Genomic DNA, 20,454 nt, shown 5'->3' on the forward strand with positions numbered 1-20,454 from the left:
TCAAATGAATTATGAAGAAGACAATTTTTAAAATCGTCTTACCTTAGAGAAAATAATAAATGTAAAAAAAGAGTTGGGTATATATTATTAGAAACAGTTGATAAATTTGAGCTTTTTCGATAAATCGAAGAATATTCTAAAATGAGGAAACATTGTAAAAATAGTCTCGAACGTGATTTTATTATATTAGGAATATATTTATATTTTAGATCGATATAAGAGAATCGATATCACTGAAAATCGTATAAAATGAATATTGTGTGATTGTAATTTGAGATTGTTTATGAAAGATACGTTGCATAATCTGGTTTAGAAAAGATTGTGGCTGCATAACCGGATAGGTAAAACGATAAGCTTACATGGAAAAGAAATTGTGGGAATAAAGAATTGGTAAGATCAAGTTATTAGAAAAACAGAAAGCGGTAAATTAAAGTGGGGAATATCACCGAGATTTATTCATGAACCAGCATCTCGATATGGTTAATTATCTTTTGGATTTTGCTTTTAAAGGAACTATTGGTGAGTAACAATGACTTATGATTCATTCTATCGGCTTACACTTACATGGGAATTATTTAAATATAATTATGTTTAATTAAACTGATTTCATTAAAGCATAGGCAGAATCTAAGAGTGTACTCAGCAAAAGTGAAGGACGAGTTCGTATAACAAGTAAGTATTAGAATCATTTGAATTCTTCCCTTTTCAAAAAAAGAAAAAATCAATACGACAAACAGCAGAAATATATTAAATAAATAGGTTTACAAAATTATATACTTTCTATGCAATACTTTAGGTTAAAAATTGTCAAATCGGATGAAGAAGGAAGAGTCGACGAATTAAAAAGAAAAATGGAATCTTGTATTTCGGCAACTTGTGCAGCTGCGGCTCAAGGATCTTCAAGTTTTTTATTCACGCAATTGGTGCAGACATTACTCGTTGCTCAATGCGGTTTAAGCAGTAGCAAGGATTATCCAATGGACCGTACAAACGAAATCATAAGTTTGAAGAGGGAATTTGATTTCGTGATTGCGGGAGGTGGTACTGCTGGATCAGTGTTAGCAAATAGGTTGTCAGAGATAAGCAATTGGGATGTGTTATTGATCGAAGCTGGCGAAGATCCATCGGCGTTATCGGATGTTCCTGGAATGATTTTAATGATTCAAGGAACTGAAGAGGATTACAGCTATGATATCGAACCGCAGGAAGGATTTTGTCAAGGTATGAACAACGGCAATTGCAAGTGGGGTAAAGGGAAGGCCCTAGGCGGTAGTTCTGTGATAAATGCGATGTTACACGTCCGTGGAAACGATCGAGATTACAATGAATGGGCAGACCTTGGTAACGAAGGTTGGAGTTATGAGGAAGTATTACCATATTTTAAAAAATCGATCGATTGTTCTCAAGAATACATAGATAAATGGGGAGATAAACATTGCGCCAAGGGTGGTCCTTTGAATATTAGAAGCTTCAATTATTCCGAAACGAACATCCAAGAGATCTTTATAGACGCTGCTCGTGAACTCAGTATACCAATTCTTGAACCGTTAGACGGAGACAATTACGTAGGCTATGGGAAAGCTTTAGGAGCTATTGACATGTCTCGTCGAGTGAACGTAGCGAAAGCATTTCTTTCACCGATAAAGGATAGAAAGAATCTTTATGTAATCAAATCCGCCAGGGTTGATAAAATCATTTTGGACGATAATCGAGCTACCGGTGTTAGGGTAACTTTGAGAACTGGCGAGCAAGTCGATGTAACGGCATCAAAAGAAGTGATTCTATCGACTGGCAGCATCGTAACTCCTCAGATTCTAATGCTTTCTGGAATTGGACCAGCGGATCATCTTCGTGAAATGGGAATACCTCTGGTGGTTGATTTACCCGTTGGACAAAATCTTCAGGATCACGTAATATGGCTAGGAATTCAAGTGGCCTACATTAATCAGACGAGTGTACCGCCATCACCAACGCATATAATGGACATTGCCTACGATTATCTGATGAAAGGTACAGGTGAATTGGCTACGATTGGCGGAGTAGATCTTCTTGGGTTTCTTAACCTTACCGACTCGCAATCGAAATACCCCGAAATAGAGATTCTCATTACTCACGTACCAAGATGGCAAGTATATAAAGTCCAATTTCTTTTGAAAGCCTTCGACGTTCTAGACGAATTAATTGACGTTATGAGTAAAGTTGTTATGGAGACGGATATTATTTTTATGTGCCCGGCTTTGCTGAGACCAAAGAGCAGAGGTGAAATTAAATTGCGCAGCACCGATCCTGCCGATCCAGTTAAGATCTATGCTAATTATTTTAGCGATCAATCCGACAGAAAAATTCTTATGAAGTCTATCGATTTCGCAAAATCTTTGGCAAAGACCAAAACGTTCCAGACCAATGGAATAACCTTACGTCATTACGATATACCCAAATGTCGAAACACTGAGCCCGATTCCATGGAATATTGGGATTGTAACTTAAGTAACACCGCGGGAACACTTTTTCATCCTGTTGGTACAGCTAAAATGGGACCTTCTGACGATCCAACAGCCGTCGTAGATCCTCGTCTTAAGGTACATGGCATTCGGAGACTGAGAGTCATTGATGCTTCTATAATGCCACAAATTGTAAGTGGAAATACAAATGCACCTACGATGATGATAGCAGAAAAAGGAGCAGACATGATAAAAAATGATTGGCTCGGCAAGGATGAGCTTTAAAATTCAAATCATTTGCAGCCGTAAAGTAAACTTCAAGTTCTTATAATCAACGATGCTTCTTTATCGTGATGATTGAAAGTATTTTAATCGCTTTATGGTATTTGGGATCATTATAAATGTAGATAATATACAGTGTCGGATTAAGCAATGAGTGAGTCTTAAAATTTTTTTTCATTAGAATTCAAAAAAAATTACGTTTTTTTTAATAAATTTAATTATTGTGTAATGGTATGAAATTTTTGATTACTTTTCTTTTTTATTAATAACTTAATAGGAATATTTTTAAAACTCTTTTTTTTTTATTAAAATTTAAGGATCCCGAAATTTGTATCACTTACAGTCCCTACTTGACTTGATCCGCCACTGGTATAATATATAATAAATAAATAATATAATATATATAGAATAATGTAAATATATTATATTACTTTGTGAGTTGCGGATTAGGTTTTTAAAACTACATCGAAGTATTTCTGATTGCCTACTAGTAAGCGCTTCTAATACTCATTATACAGTAAAAGTAACTTCAATATTTTTCTAATGAAAATTGTACGCATGGAATATTAGAACTTTCAACTGAAATACAATACACATTTTTATTAATTTATATGCTACAAATAGTAGATTTAAAAAGAGATATATAGAATTGTAGGTATACGCACCATACGTTATATAAAATTCGCATAATAAACTGTTCGCGCGCGCGTTTTCAATTGCATTAATTTATTCTGGTTTCTTACGACAATTGATTTAATAAAAACACTGTAAAAAATATTTTGATCAGGGAGTGATAACTCACTTTATTACCATTATGTTGACATAAATCATAATCATTATATAATACTCATTTTCTATCTATGTATGTTATCGAGTAAAATATGTATTTATGCTAAACTGTTTAAATAATAAAAAATGTTTATGCAAACATTATACAATGAATATTATTGTTTAAATTGTTATGAAACAAGAAAATAGCAAAGAACAGAAACGAACGCTTCGGTTGAACGCGGGCACGTATGTTTGTTGATTTCGAAATTAACCATAAAAGTGAAATTACTCATAAAAAGGATGAAAAATACAAGCTTTAAATTAATATGTATATCAGAGATTTATAAAAAATTTAATTAGAACGAAGTAATGAGATTTACATTGACCTGCTCGTTGACATCGTGCGTAGACTTAATACTTTACACAGTAACACATTTCAAACGATTAATTTAAAATTTAAATAAACCTAGCGTAAGCATCTGTATGATCTTATAACACTTATTAAAAAAAAAAATAAAAAAAAATAAAAAAAAAAAAAAAAAAAAAAAAATCGATAAAAATCTCGAGGTTTTAAGAATGCACCAATAAGAAAGAAAATTATCCGGAGTAACCTTGATCATCAAATTACGCACATTGCTAAATTGTGAAAAAATATTAGAAAAAGAATACAAACTTTCTTTTCACTTAATTGAGCTAACTTCGCGGTAACCCATTCATTATTTAATGATCAAGAATAATTCAAGACAGTTATCCGCATAAATTAAAAGTAAATTCAAAAAAAAAGAAAGGAAAAGAAAAGGTAGAAAAAAATTTATAAATAAATCTCGATCAATGCCGTAATAAAAGCAGTGAGCAAGGTTTTAATATCAAGCAAATGGAAGGGTTGTAAATAAAAAAGAAAGGAATACTGCATAACCTGTGATAAACTGAAAGAATCTAAAGTAAGAACAGTGGCCAAAGTTGTTTCGTCATATTAAGGTGGTGGTACATTCAAGGTTTATACGTTTCATCGTTATATTCGAACTCTCAGTCTATCGCTTTCTCTGACACAGAGAACGTGTCCGATCCACAGGTCGAATTATACGTGAAACTCTACTATATTCGAGATAAATTGATTTTCTTTTTTAGATTAAGAATGTCGTGATGTATTCATAAATGATAAAATTGTGCTATTTTTTTTGTAAAAAAAATAAAAAGAAAGGAATACTGCATAACCTGTGATAAACTGAAAGAATCTAAAGTAAGAACAGTGGCCAAAGTTGTTTCGTCATATTAAGGTGGTGGTACATTCAAGGTTTATACGTTTCATCGTTATATTCGAACTCTCAGTCTATCGCTTTCTCTGACACAGAGAACGTGTCCGATCCCAGGTCGAATTATACGTGAAACTCTACTAATATTCGAGATAAATTGATTTCTTTTTTAGATTAAGAATGTCGTGATGTATTCAAGGAACACCCTAAATCAGAGATTCTAGAACTTTGAGAGGATTTGATAATTAGAAAATATTCTTCTAAGTACAATTTTATTTCTTCGCTATTCGTTTTTATTTAAACAACAAAAGATTATAAAAACATTCTTATAGTTTTAGTTTAGTTTCGTAGTTCTATTTGTTTTTATTCCAATTATTAACAATTATCCAAAAAATGTTTATCTTAATCAATCTGTCGTAAAAATAAAATTAACATTCGTTTAAGTAATTGCAAAATGTTATAATTAAAAGCATAAGAATTGTTTACAAATTTCATAAGTATTTTATGTATATATAGAAAATGCTTTATTCTTTAATTATTTGCATTGGAACTTTATCATCAATCACGGTAACAAACGTATGCAAATGATTTTACAACGAACTGATACTTGAAATCTTTTATGTACAATACAATGTTTAAACCAATGCGAACACGTAATATTAAAAATAGATTTTAATACAATATAGAATATTTTATTGATTATATATTTTGACAATCCTTTACAGTGTTAATAATTTGAAAACAATCAAGAAAGAGTATAAAACAATAAGACATTTGTATATTCTCATTTAATTTTCCAGACAATGATTAGAACTATTTGTTTAAAATATATATTTTAAAATAGATTTATCAAAGAATTAAAAAATAACTTTTTCTGTTATTAATTCTTATTATTATTTATGAATGCATCACTAGTTTATTACTATTAATGAAAGTAATAATCAAAAGAATGAATTTAATTGACCGACCATTGTAAGAAATAAAATAAGAAAATGACAGGTAATGTAGTTCTTGTATTATGACTAAAATTTTTTATAATTCCGAAAATTATACACACTTCAATATTTACAAAAGTAAGACTAATAAGAAAATATTATTTTTATTTCAAAACATCGTTAAATCGAAATCTGAAGAAAATAATTGTATGCCAATTAAAAATTTAGAAACAATGATATTTCATAATAAACTATGGTCAATAATATAGTTTAAATAATAATATAATAATGATAATAATAATAATAATATAATACGAAAGGATGATTCCAAATTTTATCTTAAAATTTTAAAAATAATTTTTTGTTCGATAAGAAAATTATTGACAGCATCAAAATTGAAATAGTTGCTTAAAATTATTAAACATTTTTTGGAAATGAATATAAAAATTTTACCGTAATTTAAAATATAATGACATTTTTATAGATTTGTTTTCCTTAATAGCTTTAGATGATATATTTATATTAATAATAACTGGAAATATAAAATATTTTACTAAATTATGAAACAATAATACACAATTTAACAAATAATCGAAATTGAACACACAAATTAATATTAAAATTTGATACTTTACGACGTAAGGTTACGTTACTACTATTTTGTAATTTACGATGCAATTTACGAGTCGTTTAAGAAAATTACGAAACCAGTATTCAGCTAAGGCATTGAAAAAGACAAAAATTTATTAGGGATTTCGGAAAATGTTATTTCTGTGACTTTTACATAATACAATATCTTAATTTTCTATCTGATACTTTCAAAATACTATGATTTAACTGTTAAATGATGCAATATAAATATCCTTACATATTTACAATAGTCAATAATCGACGTTTATTATATATTATTTCAACGCAAATGATTAAAGCGTAATTATGTTGTATTATTTGTTTTGAACAGATAAAAAAATTATTTTTTTCCGAAAATAATATTCTTTTCTTTATATCATTTTCTTCGAAAATGATTTTTATTTCTCGTTATTCCTTTCTCTTGTAAACGATAATAGATATCAACAAATTTTTGAAACAGATATCTTATTTTTATTTATTTAATGAAATAAACCGTAATTAGTATTATATACGCTATTATATTTAAAGAATAAATCACTAAATAAAAAATTATCTGTCATTATTAAAGTATATACATCTTTGCTTATTTTTTATATAAATATTAATACATTAAAAAAAAAATGGAAGTTTTTTTTAAAATTCAGTAAATGTTGTACTGGTTCAACAAGACTGGTTCGTGAATCTATGATGTAACGATTTCTGAGGATTGAAAAACTAAATTAGGAAGTGTTTCGTATTTAGTTAAAAATTTGAAACATATAATGAATACAAAATGGAAAGAAATACTCAACACATTCATAAAGTTTTTTAATTATTTTAATTTTATTGTTTCAGATCTTATTTTATCAATCTATTTCAAGTACCTTACGGTGGCCTACAAAAAGTATTTAAAGAAAGTATACAGATAAAAGGAAGGCAATGAAAATTTTATCATTGGATAATGACGAAATGCTAATTCGAATACTTGAAAAAGATATATTGAAAAAAATGTTAAAAAGTAATTAAGATAATCTGAAGAAAATCCAATAAAATATTTTATTGATTTGCTTAACAATCCTGTTTGTGAAGAATTTAATCATTTCAACCACATTATATTGACAAAAGTAAAAGATTTACACCTATTAAAAGAATTATGTGATTTTATTGAAATCAGAAAAAAAGGATAATAGCATAATAGGATTAGCGTAATCAAAAATTAAGATTAAATAATCATGGACCTCGACGCGACTGTAATATCCGCAATACAAGCAAATACAGTTGCGCTTGGTATTGGAAGAATAAGTATCTTACCATTCCTACTAGCTGCTTTAACTTATTTTAATTATTATTTAATGGATCCCGAAAATCAACCTCGAGTCACGAAAAATTTATTGAAGGAATACGATTTCGTAATAATTGGTGGTGGTTCAGCTGGTAGTGTTATTGTTAACCGATTAACGGAGAATCCAAAATGGACTGCGCTTCTTTTAGAAGCAGGTGGTCATGAAACCGAGATTACGGATGTACCAATTTTGTCACTTTATTTACACAAAAGTAAATTGGATTGGAAGTATAGAGCTCAACCACAAGATAGTGCCTGCCAAGCAATGTATGATCACCGTAGTTGTTGGACTCGAGGAAAAGTAAGTTAATTGATTCGCCTATGATGTTAACCTAGATTGTTGAATCTATAATGACATTTATTTCATAATGATTTATTAGAATGACAGGTTGCAGTGCATTGTATTACAATAACTATTAAATATATACGAAAGACTTAATCACGTCAGAGAAAAAGTAGGACTTTACTGAAAAAATAAATGTTCAGTAGAATAAGGTAAATTTGTTCGCGGATAAAGTTGTTTATACGGGAAAACAAATAAATATTTGCGAATATAACGTAATATCTATACAAAATGAAAGAAATAAATAATAATAATTGAAAATATCTAAATACAACCAATTTGCATTAAGCCTATCGTGTATAATAATAAATCAAGTCAATAAATCGTACTATAAGTATGATTTTTATTTTCGTCAAAATGACTTAAGATCATTATCATATTCGATTGATTCTAGGTATTAGGTGGTTCAAGCGTACTTAATACCATGCTTTATGTTCGTGGTAATCGTCGTGACTATGATCAATGGGAAAGTTTTGGGAATACTGGCTGGGGATACGATGATGTACTTCCATATTTTAAAAAGTCAGAGGACCAAAGAAACCCGTATTTGGCAAGAAACACTAAATACCACAGTACAGGTAAGCTACAATGTTAACCTCTCATGAGGTTTCGAAGGAAAGTGAATAATTATTTAAATTGACATAACATTATTAATGATATTTAATAAACTATTTAATTTAATGTAAATTACCTTTATAGGCGGTTATTTAACCGTTCAAGATGCTCCGTATAATACACCTCTGGGTCCAGCATTTCTGCAAGCTGCAGAAGAAATGGGTTATGACATCGTGGATGTAAATGCCGATCAACAAACGGGTTTCGCATTCTTTCAATATACAATGCGTAGAGGCACTAGATGCAGTGCAGCCAAGGCATTCATACGACCTATTCATTTACGACCAAATTTCCATTTATCATTATGGAGCCATGTCACGCGTGTTCTCATAGACCCAAGCACAAAAAGAGCTTATGGCGTAGAATTTCTAAGAAATGGTCGTATCGAAACCGTATTCGCGAAAAAAGAAGTTATACTTTCAGCAGGTGCCATAAATACTCCTCAATTGTTGATGTTATCTGGTATCGGACCTAGGAATCATCTCGAAAGTCTTGGTATCCCAGTGATTCAAGATTCACCTGGTGTCGGACAAAATCTTCAAGATCATATAGCCATTGGTGGTTTAATTTTCCTTATTGATTACGAGGTCAGTTTGGTTTTCCCTCGTTTAGTGAACTTAAATAGTGCATTAAGATATTCAATTACCGAAGATGGTCCTTTAACCTCAAGCGTTGGTATTGAAGTAGTAGGCTTTTTATCAACTAAGTATGTCAATCAAACGGATGATTGGCCCGATATAGAGTTTATGATTACTTCCACCTCGGTTAATAGCGGTGGGAGCCAAACGAAACGTGCTCATGGTATAACAGACGAATTTTACAATGAAGTCCTTGGAGATATCACTAATCGTGATGCTTTCGGCATATTTCCAATGATGCTCAGACCTAAATCTCGTGGTTATATCAAATTGAAATCAAAAGATCCACTTGATTATCCGTTGATGTATCACAATTATTTGACGCATCCCGATGATGTGAATGTCATGCGAGAAGGAGTCAAAGCGGCAATTGCATTTGGTCAAACGAATAGTCTCAAGAGATTTGGATCAAGATATTATGATAAACCACTACCAAATTGTAAACATATTCCAATGTTCACGGATGAGTATTGGGAATGTGCTATTCGTCAATACACAATGACAATTTATCACATGAGCTGTACTGCAAAAATGGGTCCACGATCCGATCCAATGGCCGTCGTAGATCCTTCGTTAAGAGTATATGGAGTTGAGGGGCTTCGCGTAATCGATGCTTCGATCATGCCAACTATAACTAATGGCAATATCAATGCACCTGTGATGATGATAGCTGAGAAGGGCTCAGATCTCATTAAAAATGATTGGATGTCCAGTAAAATGAAAAGCAATGCGACTATCGCAACTACTTTCAATTAATGTTAGACAATTTAGATAGTTCATCAAATAATCATAAAATACATATTTTTATTATTGTGGTCTTTAGAATCATTACAAAAATAGATAGAAAGCTCTAAAGACTTCATTTTTTAAGGTTTATATGTTTCCTATTCTTTGTGTTCTATAGTTAGAATATAATTATTTTATTATTATTATTATTATTATTATTATTATTATTATTATTATATTATTATTATAATAGTTAGAATATAAGTTATTTTATAATAATATTTTGTGAAGATATGTTTTAAATCAAAAAAGATTAATTATAACATACAGTTATTATAAACAAATTAATTCTATATTGTTATAGAGACGTAATACTTTTTCGCGTTTTATTACTATTTATTAATGCCGGAAATAATTCCATGTAAACGGTGCGACTTGTAATTATTTTTGACAGTTAATGCTGTTTTTTATTAATGCGTGTCAATACTTTAGGGGATATATTTACATATTGAATAAGTGAACAATATTATCTCATTTGAAAGAAGGTTCAAGCAAGGTTAACTATTTTTCGAATTTTTAAAAAAAGCTTTATTTTTACGCATTAACTATTCTCGAAGTAAGAAAATTTTTTTTAAAAACGATTTTTTCCAAAGAAAATAAAGCTTCTAAAAAAATCTGTAAAAGAGATCTTTTTCGTTTGAACCTTTATCATTTAAATAATGACGTGTGCTACACGACGGCTAACAATCAGATCACGGCGTCGAATAGAGTCATCAATATCTTGGAAATATTTACAAATCGATACAGGATCTTATACGGATTTTTTTACTCCAAAATTCTTGTAGTTTGCAATAGATCTTATCTTATAATCTGTAAGATGAGTTTCGGAAACGAATAGAATGTCTGTCGTGCGTGTATATGAATGCTTTGGTTTCTTAAATTCGTTGCTGTAATCCATTGCTGTTTTTATTTGTGTATCCATTACATATTTGTTGTTTAGTAACGTATTTGTTAATAGTTATAGCATTGTGGTAATTTGTTGCGTTTGTTGTTTTAGAATAGAATTTTTCTCCATTATCATTTTAGCTATTATTTTAGCATTATTATTTTATTATGATTATTGTTGTTTTTTGCTTCACCCATCTTGCGCTTTTTTGAACCCTGTAATTTGGTTGATTTAGCGGGAATCCAGTTTTGCGAATCTTCCGATTTTGTATCCATCTCACTTTCCACATACACGAGTTTCTATTATTTATTATGATTATTCCCTTTTGTGTACAAGCAAGGTTAGAGGATTGTTTTATTTCTATTAGCTCTTGTTCGAATAATGTAGCTGCTGCCGTTATTAATTATTTTAAGAGGTGGGATATTATTAATTTCCATGATCAGAGCGTTTTTCCATACGCTTGAATAAGCGGTTACCCGTGAGGGTGCACAGTGTTATCTCACTAGGACACTGGTCACTTAACCCTTTTATCTGCGATGTAAACCTAACGTACGTTATACTGTATCTCGATGTATATATTATTATTTAAATACTTGTATTTTTGGAAGCGATAGATAATACGTCCGTATTTATTAACGATTACCGGGGAACTGTGTCTAAAAGAAAGTATCCATCACAAACAAACACGGAACATTGTACAACGCATAGGCTGCGAAAAAAACTGTTTTGTTATATAAAAAAAGTATAACTTCTTACGTGCGTACATAATTACACACACCAGTTTTTTTTTATCCAATTTTCCCGTTCATGGTAAACAAAAAAAAGATTGCTCAGCAAATTGCAAACAATTCATAACGACCTTCAGATTTTGAAGTTATACTTCTTTTGGCGCGTTTGGGAAAATGTAATGGGGAGTGATTTTGTTCCGAGCGTCTGGAAAAACGACACCATGAAGTTTGTCGGGGTATTTACGACGCGCGGCAAAGCGATTTCAAATTTACGGCGTGAAGTTGTCTTCTTTTCTTCTTCCCCTTTTTTTCTCAAGCGGGTCACCCATCCAAATACTAATCGTACTCAGCGCTGCTTTACTTAAATGATCGAGCGAGAACTAATGATGTAACCGACCTATGGCTGTTGACACGTGGAGTAATTCGAAAAAATCTCTCTTATATTTAGTGTGGACTGATATCTATATTTTCATATTTTCTTTTTCTTTTTTTTATTCTTTCTTATATATATCTTATTATATATATATATAATAATAATTATTTTTTTTTAAGTTATTTTTTTTCTTTGAAGTTTTTTTTTGAAATTATTTTTGAGGATATTGAGGTTATATTCGTTTTGATACGGCAAAGAAGTATAACTTTTTACGTGCGTACATAAGTACACAGACCAGTTTTTTTTTTATTTCAGAGAGGCGTATTCAATTCTTAGTAGTATATTTCCGTTGTTTAAATTCAGCGGACTGGAAATTGTCGTTACAAACAGTGCTAAACGATTCCGATAAGGTAAAAATTAAACAAACAATCCAACAAGCTTTGCATTTTTCTCCTTCCATTAGCTCCTAGGCGGTCTTAAACGGATATATGACCTTACTTTTTGAAAGAATATTCAAAACTTGTGCTTGCTTCACGCATAAAAGAAACAGGACTCACAAGTAAGTTTCAATATAAAGTAAAGATTCACACATTTATCCAGTATCGAGAATTGCTGACAAAGTAGTTCGCTAATATAGCACGTACCTTCTTTATTCACCATTTTCTAACCTCTGGTCAATGAATATTTTTGAAAATAATCAATAAAATTGAACTGTATATGACAGATTTTTATCCAACTCGTGACAGTAAAAAATTCTCTTGAAAAATATAGTGTTCGTAATTAACATTAAAAAAAAAAAAAAATATAATTCTAGAAAATGACAATAGGATTGAATTCCTTAATTACTATGGCGATCTCTATCGGATTTGGCTTGATTCCACTTAATGAAATTGGACGATCCTTCAACAAATACGACGAGTTGGATCCTGAGTCTCCTCTAAGAAATACTCGTGAGGTAAATTATTATTATAATTATTTGTTTCACTGAACATATAGGAAACGTACATCATTTTCGGAAATAAATTCTCCAGCTGAATCGAATGTATGATTTCATCATCGTGGGTGGTGGAAGTGCTGGAGCAGTAGTTGCTTCGAGGCTATCTGAGGTATCCAATTGGAGCGTATTGTTAATAGAAGCCGGTGATAATGAGAACGAAATTTCGGAGGTGCCAATTTTCGCAGGCTACAGTCAATTAACGGAATTAGATTGGAAATATCAAACCACACCGTCAACGACATCGGCTTATTGTCTCGCGATGGTAGAAGATAGATGCAATTGGCCACGTGGGAAGGTTCTTGGTGGAAGCAGTGTCCTAAATGCCATGGTATATGTTCGAGGAAACAGGTAAATTTCACCTTCACCTATGTGACTTGCCACGTTCTACATATGTATATACGTATTTCTGCCTGACAGTAATTTATATTTAAACTGCATTGAGAATAAGAAACAAAAAAACTTGTTTAAATGATCTCTCACTTTATAACACAATGTGATTACAACCATATAAATGCCTAGAAATATAATTTTAGATTGGATTACGACAACTGGGCAAGAATGGGTAACACCGGCTGGAGTTACGAAGAAGTTCTTCCTTACTTTCTTAAGTCTGAAGATAACAGAAACCCTTATTTAGAGAAGTCGCCTTACCATAGAACAGGAGGCTACTTGACTGTACAGGAACCTCCGTGGAGATCTCCATTAGCGATCGCTTTTTTGCAAGCTGGACAAGAACTAAATTATGAAAATCGTGATATCAATGGTGAAAGTCAGACTGGCTTCATGATCGTACAGGCTACGATGCGGCGAGGAAGTCGTTGCTCCTCAGCTAAAGCTTTCTTAAGGCCGGTGAAGAACAGACCAAATTTGCACGTAGCTTTAAACGCTCAAGTATTAAAGGTGCTCTTCAATGCCGAAAAACGAACTACGGGGATAGAATTTCTTCGTTACGGTTTAAAACAAACTGTTCAAGTAAGAAGGGAGATTATTCTGTCAGCTGGAGCAATCAATTCACCCCAATTGCTAATGCTATCAGGCATAGGACCAAGAGAACATCTCGAGGAACTCGGAATATCGGTAATATCTGATCTTCGAGTAGGAGACAATCTTCAGGACCATGTTGGTCTCGGTGGATTAAGCTTTACGGTAAATCAACCTGTTACTATAAAAAAGGAACGTTTAGAAAGTTTACCAATATTATTGAATTATGTAATGAACAATAAGGGACCTTTAACTAATCCTGGAGTCGAAGCTTTGGCCTTTATTAACTCAAAATACGCTGATCCATCTGGTGCTTATCCGGATATTCAGCTCCACTTCCTAGCAAGTTCCATTAATTCTGATGGCGAGTCTGTAAAGAAGTTTGTGGGACTGAAAGACAGTGTTTATAATACTGCATTTAAACCACTACAAAATTCTGACAGTTGGTCGCTATTACCTCTTTTACTGAGACCTAAAAGCTCTGGATGGGTTCGTCTGAAGAGTAAAGATCCTTTTACTCATCCTGACATTAATCCAAATTATTTCGCTTATAAAGAAGATATGGACACTTTAATAGATGGTATACAACTTGCTATGGCTGTTTCAAATACAAGTGCCTTTCAAAGATTTGGTTCGAGACCGTACTCTATTAAATTACCAGGCTGTCAACAATTCCCTTTCGCTACTTACGAATATTGGGAATGCGCTATACGACACTTTACATTCACTATGTATCATCCAGTGGGAACGTGCAAAATGGGACCAAAACACGACCCAACAGCTGTCGTGGATCCAAGATTAAGAGTGTATGGTGTAAAAGGTTTAAGAGTCGTTGATGCATCTATAATGCCTACCATTGTGAATGGAAATACTAATGCACCTGTTATCATGATCGGCGAAAAGGCTAGCGATATGATTAAAGAAGACTGGCGATAATAAAAACAAACAAAATTTGGGAATAATTTTTACTAATTTTAACTAATTAACTACTTTAACTAATTTTAACTACTTAATTTTTACTAAAATTTGGGAATAATTTTTAATAATTTTTTTTATTTTTTATATATATATATATATATATATATTTCTCTTTATTTACAAATAATATATATAAAGTCCTATACAGAATTTTGTAGAGTTAATATGCATTTTAAATAATCTTTAATTTCATTTACTATGTTAGAAATAAATTTGAAATGTTTAGCGTTGAACATATTTATAAATATTGAAAATATATTTTTACCATATAAAATTATTAAAATAATGTTTTTATTAATATTTACACGTATTTGTTTGAATGGATATTTCTAGAAATATCTTCCTTCCTTATAAGTACCGTTATGGAAATGTTATTCTTTATTTGTCATGTGTGTGATGATATGGGTATGAGTGTGTGAGAGTTTATTGTAGGAAGAAAGAGAAAGAGACCATTTCTCCGGACGGGAATGCATATGTTTTATTTGTAGAGTGACACCGTTTGGTACCGATGGACCCATCGTCGAATATGTGGTTGCACCGAAACCTCTCGAACATTGGAAGTACAAGAAGAATTCAAATCTGTTATGATCGGGAATGGTCGTGAAATTTCGAGAAAGGATACAAAGAAATGATGAGAGATGATGGACGGGGTTATGAATGTAACACATAACATAAAAAACGAGTCGATTAATTAATAATTTAGATTATAGATACTGATTATTTTATGCTATCTCATCTCATTATATCATATTAAACCTTATTAAATATTAAATAAATAAATAAATAAAATTAAAAAATATATACATAAATAAATCCTACAGTATATTGTTTTTATTATATGTTTTGAATATTTATTCATGCTTATTTGTGATAATATCATAATATCAAGACCGTTCGTATTAATTTGCTGCTTTTGCAAAGACATAAACTTGCACCACATTCTATAATATTATTATTTATTAAATTATTATTTTAACAGAACACTTTTCTTTTAAATGTTTTTTAAAGTACCCAATCGATTGAAAAAACGCTTTAGATCGAAGATACGTTAGCTTTCTACTCGCTTAAATTTACAATGTAATCTTACATGGATAACTTTCTTGAGACCAAAGCACCTTCTCCGAGTAAACTCTACTAATCGAGTCCGAGCAGGTGAAATCTCTTCTTACTTTATTCAATTACTTCGTACACGATAACGTTGGTAAAATAAATCACATACGGAATTTGTTATGGTACGAACAAGATTTTTACATGAAATTGAAACATATGATTTCATTATCTTTTTATATGTCTACAGTTGTCCTTAAGTCATTGTTATATGAAACTAAATGAAGAGATATCGTGTAATTGCTCGTTGAGCACGACCGTTGCGGGTCTACGTGTGGAATGTCAAATCCAAGTTCGAATGAAAAAAAGAGAGAGTGTATGTAAAACAATTCTTCATTTAAATGCAGCACATATCTTGATAAAGAATCATGCATCTCGGTATATACGTGCGATTTAATAATATAAAGGAAATATAGTATGAGACAAGGCCGATCATTGATTAATTGAAATCGTAGTTTATTAATTTTTTATTTTATTTTTTTTATTATTAATTGAAATCGTAGTAGTCTAACCAAGGTAGTTTCTTCTTACGCTCGAAGAAAAAGTAGAACACCGAGGAAAGACATTGGAACATTGCTTTGTATTAAAATGTACCTCGAACGTAACACCTTTTGTTATTCTTTATTTTTGTTGAAAAATACTTTTTTATTAAAATTATTAACAACATTTAAAGTCATAACGTTAACGTAATAAAAATATCCCAACTAGTTTGATTTTTAATATTACTTCAAGACCACTATAACGAATACTTCAAGGAAGATGCATGCAAAATATACAACTAATACGTGCCATAAAAGAGAAAGTGTTTGAAGATAAACATTTGTATAAATGATGTCAATGAAATTCCGTAAATTCGTATGTTCTAAAACATACGTGAAATCCAGTTCTATTACCATTATCTATCGGTTTTGGTCCAATTGCAATTTTTTCGACAATAAACAATAAACAAATTCTTTATATTCAAAAGTATTATATGCAATGCTAATGATAAACTTAAATTATTATTATTAATGTGTTCCAAATGTGTCAATATTCTTATGTTTCCTAGAAAAAATATAGCTGCAGAATAGAGAGTTAGTAAAAACAATTATTTCGCTCTTTCTTTTTAGCTATACGAACGTCCTCACCTATTGCATGGAGCACGAGAACCTTGCTAGATTTCACTCTCAGTATTAGCCATACCGCCTGCATTGAAACACTCCTATTTTCGCTTGGCGTCATTTTGCCAATACATCTGAGTGAAAAGTGAGTAAAAGTTTCGAGTGAATTCTCTGACAGAACGGAAAACAAAAATCTTAATTAAAACTAAATATGTGCGTATTATGAAAAATACAAAATACAGTTAAACACTCGCTATCAGTGAAATATGCAGTGATGGTGCATAATAATAATTTTTGACAAAATCCGATTGAAAACAAACTACGACGACGCTGTGTTAAAGAGATCAAAAAATATAATTCTAGAAAATGACAATAGGATTGATTACTTTAATTGCCAGGACATCCGCCATTGGGATCGGCCTTATCCCACTTATGGCAATCGGACTAACATTATACAGATACGACAAGATGGATCCTGAGTCTCCTCTAAGAAATACTCGTGAGGTAAATTATTATTACTATAATTATTTGTTTCACTAAACATATAGGAAACGTACATCATTTTCGGAAATAAATTCTCCAGCTGAATCGAATGTATGATTTCATCATCGTGGGTGGTGGAAGTGCTGGAGCAGTAGTTGCTTCGAGGCTATCTGAGGTATCCAATTGGAGCGTATTGTTAATAGAAGCCGGTGATAATGAGAACGAAATTTCGGAGGTACCAATTTTCGCAGGCTACAGTCAATTAACGGAATTAGATTGGAAATATCGAACCACACCGTCAACGACATCGGCTTATTGTCTCGCGATGGTAGAAGATAGATGTAATTGGCCACGTGGGAAGGTTCTTGGTGGAAGCAGTGTCCTAAATGCCATGGTATATGTTCGCGGAAACAGGTAAATTTCACCTTCACCTATGTGACTTGCCGCGCTCTAGATACGTATATACGTATTTCTGCCTGACAGTAATGTATATTTAAACTGCATTGAGAATAAGAAACAAAAAAACTTGTTTTAATGATCTCTCACTTTATAACACAATGTGATTACAACCATAAATGCCTAGAAATATTATTTTAGATTGGATTACGACAACTGGGCAAGAATGGGTAACACCGGCTGGAGTTACGAAGAAGTTCTTCCTTACTTTCTTAAGTCCGAAGATAACAGAAACCCTTATTTAGAGAAGTCGCCTTACCATAGAACAGGAGGCTACTTGACTGTACAGGAACCTCCGTGGAGATCTCCATTAGCGATCGCTTTTTTGCAAGCTGGACAAGAACTAGGTTATGAAAATCGTGATATCAATGGTGAAAGTCAGACTGGCTTCATGATCGTACAGGCTACGATCCGGCGAGGAAGTCGTTGCTCCTCAGCTAAAGCTTTCTTAAGGCCGGTGAAGAACAGACCAAATTTGCACGTAGCTTTGAACGCTCAAGTATTAAAGGTGCTCTTCAATGCCGAAAAACGAGCTACGGGGATAGAATTTCTTCGTTACGGTTTAAAACAAACTGTTAAAGTAAGAAGGGAGATTATTCTGTCAACTGGAGCAATCAATTCACCCCAATTGCTAATGCTGTCAGGCATAGGACCAAGAGAACATCTTGAGGAACTCGGAATATCGGTAATATCTGATCTTCGAGTAGGAGACAATCTTCAGGACCATGTTGGTCTCGGTGGATTAAGCTTTACGGTAAACCAACCTGTTACTTTAAAAAGGGAACGTTTAGAAAATTTACCAATATTATTGAATTATGTAATGAACAATAAGGGACCTTTAACTAATCCTGGAATCGAAGCTTTGGCCTTCATTAACTCAAAATACGCTGATCCATCTGGTGCTTATCCGGATATTCAGCTCCACTTCCTAGCAAGTTCCATTAATTCTGATGGTGAGTCTGTAAAGAAGTTTGTGGGACTGAAAGACAGTGTTTATAATACTGCATTTAAACCACTACAAAATTCTGACAGTTGGTCGCTATTACCTCTTTTACTGAGACCTAAAAGCTCTGGATGGGTTCGTCTGAAGAGTAAAGATCCTTTTACTCATCCTGACATTAATCCAAATTATTTCGCTTATAAAGAAGATATGGACACTTTAATAGATGGTATACAACTTGCTATGGCTGTTTCAAATACAAGTGCCTTTCAAAGATTTGGTTCGAGACCGTACTCTATTAAATTACCAGGCTGTCAAAAATTCCCTTTCGCTACTTACGAATATTGGGAATGCGCTATACGACACTTTACATTCACTATGTATCATCCAGTGGGAACGTGCAAAATGGGACCAAAACACGACCCAACAGCTGTCGTGGATCCAAGATTAAGAGTGTATGGTGTAAAAGGTTTAAGAGTCGTTGATGCATCAATAATGCCTACCATTGTGAATGGAAATACTAATGCACCTGTTATCATGATCGGTGAAAAAGCTAGTGATATGATTAAAGAAGACTGGCGATAATAAAAACAAAAGAACTTTGTGAATAGTTTTTGCATAAAAATTAGAATTATTTTTTATATATTTTAGGTAATTTATCTAGTTATTTATATTAGTTAATTATATATATATATATATTTTTTTTTATTTATAAATATATGTATATTTATTATCATATGTCAACGGCCTAACCATGTCGGATTACTAATTCCCGGCTAATCACTATAGTTAAGCAACGTGGGCATAGTTAGTGACCTGGATAGGTAACCTGTCCGAAGAAACAAGACAAAAACCTATTGATTATGCTATTGACTCCAAAGAGCCGGTAAAAGGCGTAAGCTCTGGTAATACTGAATAAGTGTGAGAAGGTGTTCGTAAAGAAGTGACTCGAAACCGTAAAAGGTAGAGTAAAAAGATAAGAATATATTTATTGTTATAATAAACTTAGGGATACTTTACAATTAGAGATTCAAACTTATTAATCTTGAAACTCTCTTGCTGTTTTGTTTTCCTGAGAAATAAATTAAACGTGCCATTTAAAAGTTTTTATATATATGAGTCTATTTAATTGAAAAATAAAATAATAAATGTTATCAAGTGTTCTATTGTTAATTACTATTGCAGAAAAATTCGTGTCAGCGTATTAATTTCAGAGACTCAATCATGAATGAACTTGTTAACGAAACACGTGGCAATGCAACTTTCTCGTTAAATTTTCTCTTTGAAATCAATTATTTCGGGAAGACCGAAATCAAGATTGCTATCTTTGTGCCCGAATAGTTTTAAACGTTTCTTACTAACATAAGACGTTCTCGTAGAATTAGTTTTCGCTTTTTATTCGATTTTTAT

At 31.8% G+C, this 20,454-nt stretch overlaps 5 protein-coding genes across 6 annotated transcripts in view; 4 read left to right on the top strand and 1 right to left on the bottom strand.

The window, feature by feature from the left end:
* LOC122517162 (flotillin-2) overlaps window positions 1-20,454 on the bottom strand; it is a 51,886-nt gene that overhangs the window by 19,882 nt on the left and 11,550 nt on the right. The gene's annotated exons all lie outside the window — the stretch shown is intronic.
* LOC122517159 (glucose dehydrogenase [FAD, quinone]-like) lies at window positions 274-2,878 on the top strand. Of its 2 annotated transcripts, none has more exons than XM_043635571.1 (3): window positions 274-519; window positions 621-672; window positions 797-2,878. In XM_043635571.1, exon 3 carries the CDS (start codon window positions 852-854, stop codon window positions 2,724-2,726), a length of 1,875 nt encoding a protein of 624 aa, XP_043491506.1. In that variant the 5' UTR covers window positions 274-519; window positions 621-672; window positions 797-851; the 3' UTR covers window positions 2,727-2,878. The 2 variants fall into 2 exon arrangements, with proteins under 2 accessions (XP_043491506.1, XP_043491505.1); XM_043635570.1 differs by having other exon boundaries at window positions 286-519; window positions 616-672.
* Window positions 7,184-10,101, top strand: LOC122517158 (glucose dehydrogenase [FAD, quinone]). The gene is made up of 3 exons (XM_043635569.1): window positions 7,184-7,934; window positions 8,371-8,554; window positions 8,676-10,101. The coding sequence occupies exons 1-3, from the start codon at window positions 7,524-7,526 to the stop codon at window positions 9,983-9,985; spliced, it is 1,905 nt and encodes a 634-aa protein (XP_043491504.1). The 5' UTR covers window positions 7,184-7,523; the 3' UTR covers window positions 9,986-10,101.
* LOC122517163 (glucose dehydrogenase [FAD, quinone]-like) lies at window positions 12,582-14,929 on the top strand. Its single transcript, XM_043635575.1, has 3 exons — window positions 12,582-12,957; window positions 13,034-13,347; window positions 13,533-14,929. The coding sequence occupies exons 1-3, from the start codon at window positions 12,820-12,822 to the stop codon at window positions 14,914-14,916; spliced, it is 1,836 nt and encodes a 611-aa protein (XP_043491510.1). The 5' UTR covers window positions 12,582-12,819; the 3' UTR covers window positions 14,917-14,929.
* Window positions 17,257-19,629, top strand: LOC122517161 (glucose dehydrogenase [FAD, quinone]-like). The gene is made up of 3 exons (XM_043635573.1): window positions 17,257-17,669; window positions 17,749-18,062; window positions 18,246-19,629. Exons 1-3 carry the CDS (start codon window positions 17,532-17,534, stop codon window positions 19,627-19,629), a joined length of 1,836 nt encoding a protein of 611 aa, XP_043491508.1. The 5' UTR covers window positions 17,257-17,531.

This window comes from Polistes fuscatus, unplaced genomic scaffold, assembly GCF_010416935.1.
Source record: "Polistes fuscatus isolate 324 unplaced genomic scaffold, CU_Pfus_HIC Scaffold2, whole genome shotgun sequence".
Taxonomy (NCBI): Eukaryota; Metazoa; Arthropoda; class Insecta; order Hymenoptera; family Vespidae; genus Polistes; species Polistes fuscatus.